This window comes from Anastrepha obliqua, chromosome 6 (genome assembly GCF_027943255.1).
Source record: "Anastrepha obliqua isolate idAnaObli1 chromosome 6, idAnaObli1_1.0, whole genome shotgun sequence".
Lineage (NCBI taxonomy): Eukaryota > Metazoa > Arthropoda > Insecta > Diptera > Tephritidae > Anastrepha > Anastrepha obliqua.
Genome location: NC_072897.1, coordinates 36,681,515 through 36,689,209, shown reverse-complemented (window position 1 = coordinate 36,689,209; position 7,695 = coordinate 36,681,515). Strand labels below are relative to the sequence as shown.

Sequence of the window (7,695 nt, the reverse complement as noted above, 5' to 3'; positions counted from 1 at the left end):
CCGTATTCGCCTGATATGGCTCCATGTGACTTTTTCCTGTTTCCCAAGCTCAAGTTGCCGCTCCGTGGAAAACATTTTGAGACAATTGAAGTCATAAAAGAGAATTCGAAGAACACACTCGAGCTTGACTTGTTTACAGTAGCACAGAAAACAAACTATGTCACATATCACGCTGAAATTTGCCATGTAAGCTTATAACAGTCCTACCAAAAAACAAAAAATTTATTTTTGCCATATGCCATCCGCGGACCGTTTTATTGATACCGTCTCGTTCATATTTGACCAGAAGGTAGGTATCTCAAAATTTGTGAAATCTCTTATTTCGGCAAATTTTAAAAACGCTATACGGAGAATTCTTAGATGTTACAATTTTAATTTTACAATTTAACTCAAGCAACCATGATCACATGTGTATATTTATAGTAGAAATAATAGTTATCATTGCTTCGGAGTATGGATTGGTATTCAATCCTGTGATGTTATTGGGAGCATACTCTGAATCCTGATATACTCAGGACTCAGAGCATCTCCCGTGATGCGCGCAATACTTTGGTGAACTCTTGTCATTACCACTTTCACCTCCCTCATTAGCTATTTCTGGACCTGAAATTCCGCTCTTTCTGGCATCTAAATAATAAAGAGCTTATAAAGTTATAGTTCATTACTTCAATAATATACTTGTATAACCTTTTTTTCGAAGTCCTTGAAATTCCTTTGCACCTAACTTTCTAGGTCCCTTAAGGTGGTCTTTATTTCCCCCAATGATTCGCGGATATCGCTCCGCATTTCTCTCAGCTCCTTTTGTAAAGAAGCCAGAGAAACTGGTTCACCTGAAATAAGTGTTCTTTTTTTAACAACCTCGCAAAAAAATAATGGTAAGAATTAAAATTTATTAAAATATAAAAAAATTTACTTGGATCCGCAGTAGCATGGTTGGATATCGTTGCGCTGGTGGAATGTGGGACTGCTGTACGCCTTTCGTAGGGCTGCGATACAGCAAACCGCTTACGCTGCACGGCAGACCCTAAAATGGAATTAGTTTTAAGTATGAATATAAGTATTTACAATTCTGTTAATACATTTTTATATTTATACCTGTAAAAATTGGTGGGCCCGAGCGTGGTGGATAGATCATTTCGCTTTCCGAAAAAAATGTCCTCCATTGTACTTAAAAAAAAGAACGAAATAAATTATGTAGAATGGGGACAAGAATAAGCTTATTTCTATCATTTATACAAAAATATTTATAACTTGTATCACTACGACTAATTAATACTACATTACTTAATATTTCACCTATACAAATACCTACCCCTGACATAGATTCTACTGGCTCGGTAAAATAATTTTCTAAATTAGAAATAAGGAGCGCTTTAAAACTGTTGGTTTCCTTATCTAATCCAACAATTTTAATGGGCCCCTTATTACCATGAAAATAACTATCTTTATCTTTGTTAAAATCTATCTGGATGATGACTGGCCAACCCAGTTGACTTAAATTTTATCCGCAAATTAAAACAAGAAATTAGATTGAAAAACAATTCTTTATTTCTTAAACGTAAATTATTTCGATCCGAAGCAAAAAAGGGCGATGAAGTAATTTATGCTTAATTGCTTAATTACCGATACCGGGGGAGCTGTGATGGAAAACGAAACGAAACTGTATCAAAAGTGCTTAGGCTGGTCCTTTTATATAATGGTTTTCGGCACCGCTATCCCTTTATCGATGCTAGGTAAAGAGGAGATCACGCGAAGACGATGCGACGTGGGCTTTATGTATTTTTTCGGTATACATATGTATCGATGTGCATGTATGTTGTTGGCAATGCAGATGTACTAAATTCTGCACAAAGAAATGATGAGTAAGTGATAACAACAAAATGTAAAGGAGCGAAGAGCGAAATGAACGATGAGAAGAAATGTGAGCGATGAGGAAGATAGAGAAGCGAAAGGAATAGGGTGAGCCCAAATTGTGGGTGATGCGAAAATAAGGTTTAAATTGTCTACATAGAAATCGCTTAGTGTTACCTTTGATCCGATTGGGTAAGTTTTCGCTTCATCAATTGCCAGCTGTTGAAGGCATTTTACAGCAAGGTACGGTGCGCAACTAGTTCCATAAGTAACTGTTTGTAGCTGATATGTGGTAAGTGGTTGTTGAGAGGTAGGGCGCCAGAAAATGCATTGCCATTGGGTATCTCGTTCGTCGACCCAGATTTGCCTATACATTTTGGCAATGTCAGCCATAATGACATATTTGTGTTTTCTGAATCGTGTCAAAATTGTGAATATCGTATCTTGTAGCTGGGGACCAACTCTCAACATATCGTTGAGGCAATATCCATTTGAGGTTTTGCAGGAGGCGTCAAAGACTACCCACAGCTTAGTAGTCGAGCTATCAAGTTTTGCGACCTCGTGGTGGGGGATATAGTTTAGGTGATTTCTTGGTGAATATTCTAAGTTAACTGGAATCATATGCTTCATATTGATATATTCTTCCATGAATTCATTGTAATCTCTGCGAAGAGTTGAGTTTTGATTCAGTTTGGATTCTAACGAAAACATTATTTTGCCTGCGGTTTCTTCTGAACTACCCAGGTGATGCGGTTCTTCACGAAATGGAAAGCGAACAATGAACTTATTGGTAACGAGACACCTGTGAGTAGTAGAGCTGAAATAGGATTCACATTCCAGCTCATCCGATGATAGAGTCGACGATGACGATGTTGGAATGTCTTCGATTGCCCAAAACCTTTCCAGGAGCTTATCTAAAATGGACTCTGATGTGACTGATGTGAATGCTTTGTATGGAGGTGATGGATCAGCTGCTGATGTTACGTGCGCAGGAATTGCACCTGCAACCACCCAACCAAATTTGGTATTTTGTATTACTGGACCATTGAGACGTATTTGGCCCTTACTAAGTATCTCAAAAAATAATCCTGCTCCAATGAGTATGTCAATCTGTCCTGGTATGTTGAATGTCGGATCAGCGATGGAAATGGTATCTGGAATCGAAATGGTTGCCTGATCGATGCGACGACTAGGTTGACATGACGTAATGGATGGTATGATTAGTGCATCAATGGTGGCACTATACTCTTCAACATTATGCAACATAAATGTTGTGCCTTTGCTGTCCTTTGACCTATTCCACTGACGTCGATATCTACGCCCTTTCGAGTTACTCTTAAATGTTGTGCCAATTTCTCCGTGATGAAATGCAGTTGAGATCCGGAATCTAGCAGAGCGCGAGCTCGGATGCTCACTCCCCGAGAATTAAAAACATAAATAATTGCTGTTCCAAGAATAACTTCTGATTGATCGAGACTCACCTTAAGAGCAGATGATGAGAGCAAACCTGCTCTTGGTGATATGTTGGTAATGGCTGAATCATTTCGATGTAATAGTGTATGATGTTTTACATTGCAGTGTTTACAGCGATGGACTGAAGGACAATCATTCGATTTATGACCTGATCCAAGGCAATTCAGGCACAAGTTCAGTCTTTTCACACAGTTATATCTTGCAAGAGAATCCATTGCACGGAACGTGTCGCATTTGAAGGCATTATGATGGGGAACCGCATTGCAAAATTCACACTTTGCTTGTTTGGTAGTCACCATAGCCCATTTTTCGTCACGTTTGTTGTGCCTATATGTTGTTAGCTGAGTTCTTGGCATGAGTGTTTTAGGCTGCCAGGCTTCCAAAATATCTGCAATTTGACAACGACGTTCTAAGAATTTTGCTAAGTCCTCCCAAGTGGGCAGATGAAAACTCATGGCAGTTGATCGCTGATCAAACAAGTGGGTAACCTCTTCCTCCCACTTGGCCTTCGTGTCTGTATTGAGCTTTGAGGATACCAGATGCAAGAGTATGCCATCTGACACTTGCTGATTTGAAGCTAGTGATTGCACAGCTCGTAAATTGGTATTGACGACGTCTATGAACGCCCTCATAGATGATGCATTCGGCCTTGTTTCTCCCTGTACTTCGAAAATATGTTGCATATGAGCTTAGAAAATTAGCCGCTTGTTTCCATATCTAGATCGTAACAGATCCAACGCCTTGATATAATTTTCATCGGTCACCTCAAACGATTGTTTGACCTTGATGCGGTACTCATTTTGCGTTTTCAAATGAGCAGACGCATCATTAGCCTGAGACCACACGGATTGGGAAGTTCGTGGTGTTCCCGCCTCATGATGCACCGAATCGCTTTCTCTAAAGGGGGTTGCTGATGGTGGTGACGTATCCGCAGGTATATTGTGAGGCTCCATTTCCAATACTTGTATGTGATGATTAAAACTTAAGTGATGACTGGCCAACCCAGTTGACTTAAATTTTATCCGCAAATTAAAACAAGAAATTAGATTGAAAAACAATTCTTTATTTCTTAAACGTAAATTATTTCGATCCGAAGCAAAAAAGGGCGATGAAGTAATTTATGCTTAATTGCTTAATTACCGATACCGGGGGAGCTGTGATGGAAAGCGAAACGAAACTGTATCAAAAGTGCTTAGGCTGGTCCTTTTATAATGGTTTTCGGCACCGCTATCCCTTTATCGATGCTAGGTAAAGGGGAGATCACGCGAAGACGATGCGACGTGGGCTTTATGTATTTTTTCGGTAAACGTATGTATCGATGTGCATGTATGTTGTTAGCAATGCAGATGTACTAAATTCTGCACAAAGAAATGATGAGTAAGTGATAACAACAAAATGTAAAGGAGCGAAGAGCGAAATGAACGATGAGAAGAAATGTGAGCGATGAGGAAGATAGAGAAGCGAAAGGAATAGGGTGAGCTCAAATTGTGGGTGATGCGAAAATAAGGTTTAAGCCCTTAACACTATCTTTATCTTTGTTAAATTGCTAGAATCTGAAATTTTTAATCTTTCCGATATTCTGAAAAAACATTTGCTGCAAAACTTTGCTAGGTTTATTAATTATTTTTTTTAAATGCTGCATGTAGTTCTCAAATTTGTACGCGGAAAAATTGTCTAAGGGACCAAATTCTCTAACACAATCCGAAAGGTGTAACAACCCGCGAACATTATAACTTATTAGATGATCGCCATAAATATTTCCGAACAAGAACAAATTTAACAAATTCCTTTAACAATTCATTGGCGACATTCGATTCTACGATAAAAGATTTCTCACAAGAGAGAAATCGAATTCAGGCGTGTAGTAAAAGAAAATGATAATATAAATCTTCATTAATGCAGTCTTTCAAAACAAATATCCCGGTATATAATAAAAACTGCCGGAATTCAGTTGACTTCCAATTACTTATCTGGTCAAGGTCTCAGCTAAGCCGGCTAAACTCAGAAGGTACGAACCTGTTAAGAAGCAAAAGCTTCTCATTCATTTTCGTAACGTTACCTTTCTTGAAAAGTAACTGGAGCAACTTTTTTGTTACACCCAAATGTACTAAATGCATGGGTTCAAGAGGAAATTCTGAAACCATGCCAAAGTTAAAAGATTCTAGCAAACTTTCTGCTTGCCTAAGTTCTAAACTATGATAACTTAAATCTATTCTATTTTCAAATGAACTATCTTATCTATCTTATCCCCAACTTGCTTTGGGAAGCTTACCCTTCTTTGTGTATAGACGCCCTCGATCGTGCATTTGGAAGAGGAGTTCTTTGCCGTATGCGACTTAACTCCTGTAACAAATGCACGAGCGGGGGCGTCACAACTAAATAGTCTTATATTAAATGGCCTACATACTAGATTGCTACCTACCTTAACTCCGTTCTTCCTCAAAAAACTTACTTCCTCACAAAAGTCCCTCAAAAAATCATTAACGCTACCTGGCTTACTCATCCCTGAAAAACACGCTATCGTAAATGGGCCTAACTTAGAACCTACGACATATCCTAAAATCGGCCAAAGACACCTATTACTACTCTTAAATAACTTTAACCCATCTATCCCAATATCAATATTTACTACCTCAAAATTTTCCAATACATTAAATTCTGCACCCCATAAATAAAACTGAATACCTATATATAAAAACTCACCTCCTGGAATTAATTTAATATTAACTTTTTGCCTACTTATACCTAAAAGAGACCTAGCTGACAGTGGCAAACCTTCTACACCCATAAGTTTTAGAGTCCTAAGCAAATCGTCTACGCTATTCTGAGGAATATTATTACTAACCGCCCAAGTTGACAAAAGGAAGGCATTTTCTAAATTATTATCCCTATCCTCTGAATAACTATCTACCTCAATATCTTCTACATCTAAATCTTCAAAAAACACACTGTCATCTCCGCTATCTATATCATATTCTAAATTTTGCAAAGCTACTCTACTTGTTGATGGAACATCATCGTCGTCTAATCTGTTGGGAAAGTTTTCATTTCCTTCTACGTTAACATTTTCAGTTAATTTGCGAAATTTCGCTACATTTTCCTCATAATTTCTTTTTTCTTTTCCCAATAAGTAAGATAACGTTCTTTTACTCATTTTTCTAACTACGATACTTAACAAATACGTCCGCTGCGTGTAAGTGGGTGTGTATTAATGTGTTCTGTAAGAAAACTTACGGCACTGGTCATGCTTTTGCACATTTTATAAACGAAAAAGAATTTTTTCACGTTGAGCAAACTTACCAAAAGAAAGAGGCCCGCTTTTTGCCTTATTGTTTTCTTCTTTTCTTGCTTTTTATTTATTGCGGTATGAAATACGTTTTTCTGAAAATAAAAATACATTTTATTAGTTTAAATATATCTATAGTATTATTTTAAAACATGGCGCTTATTCTGACTAAACTACAATATGTACAGATATGAAATATATATCAAAAGAAAGGTTTTGATGAACATATTTCCGGAAAATTATAAAAATTAAAATTGGTTAATTTGTTCATGAAATATTTGCGTGTAAAGTTATCAAAATTTTCATATTGATAACAGCGATGTCTATGCAAAGCGGGATGACACACAAATATACGCATATATATGAGTACGTTTGCTTTGTTTAGCTCTCTTTCTAATGAGCACAGCATTGTATACATTTGGATTCTCAATAATTGTTTTGTTTTGTTCTCTTTACTAATAAATATGTATTCATGAACATAGTCCCAACGGGTGCTGCGATTTTTTTTCAAAATTTTGTTGTGATGGCAATAATTGGTATGAATTGATAATTCACTTGAAATTTGTCAATTCACTTAAAACAACGGTAACAGTGCAAATTAGAAAGAGTTTTGGACAGACGCAAAATAGAATTTATTTTAAGAAAAAAGTACATCCATATTTAATTTTAAAATATGCCTAGAGGACGACCAAGAGGAGTTCGTAGAAGAGTTCCTACTTTAAGTGGAGGAATAGAGCAGGTAAGTAAGTAATAAATGTTTGAAACGTCACGTATTGGATATGATTGGTAGAAGCATCCTCTTTTGTTTTCGTTCATATATGGTACAATTGAACTACAATATATAAACGTATGTATGTACTTAAAAATTTTGTGTGCGTTTGATCCTTTTTGCAAAACTCAAAATTTTAAATAGTTTTAAAATATGAGGAGAGAGAGACGAATTAGTTATTTATTTGATACTATTTCAAAGGTAAACTGTATTTGGGCTATTCTCAGGCAAATTTTATAGTAATAAACGATGCCTAACGCCATTTAAAAGAACACTATTACCCATCAAATCAACGAACTTTTTGACAGAGATATAC

General features: G+C 36.8%; 1 protein-coding gene and 1 pseudogene across 1 annotated transcript; both read right to left on the bottom strand.

Moving 5' to 3' along the window:
* Positions 1-511: 511 nt before the first annotated feature.
* LOC129250364 (uncharacterized) lies at positions 512-3,956 on the bottom strand. The gene is made up of 4 exons (XM_054889993.1): positions 3,333-3,956; positions 2,685-3,186; positions 914-1,024; positions 512-627 (listed from the first exon to the last, which is right to left on the bottom strand). The coding sequence occupies exons 1-4, from the start codon at positions 3,954-3,956 to the stop codon at positions 512-514; spliced, it is 1,353 nt and encodes a 450-aa protein (XP_054745968.1).
* Positions 3,957-4,013: 57 nt separating this feature from the next.
* LOC129250363 (uncharacterized) lies at positions 4,014-6,478 on the bottom strand (annotated as a pseudogene).
* Positions 6,479-7,695: the final 1,217 nt, after the last annotated feature.

Bases quoted from the DNA above. Each gene is read 5' to 3' on its own strand.
- LOC129250364 (XM_054889993.1), bottom strand. From the start codon at position 3,956: ATGAGGGCGTTCATAGACGTCGTCAATACCAATTTACGAGCTGTGCAA. The intron at 3,187-3,332 runs GTGAGTCTCGAT...ACAACATTTAAG, and splicing joins TCTCATCATCTGCTCTTAAG to AGTAACTCGAAAGGGCGTAG. The intron at 1,025-2,684 runs GTGAATCCTATT...ATTCCATTTTAG, and splicing joins ATCATCGGATGAGCTGGAAT to GGTCTGCCGTGCAGCGTAAG.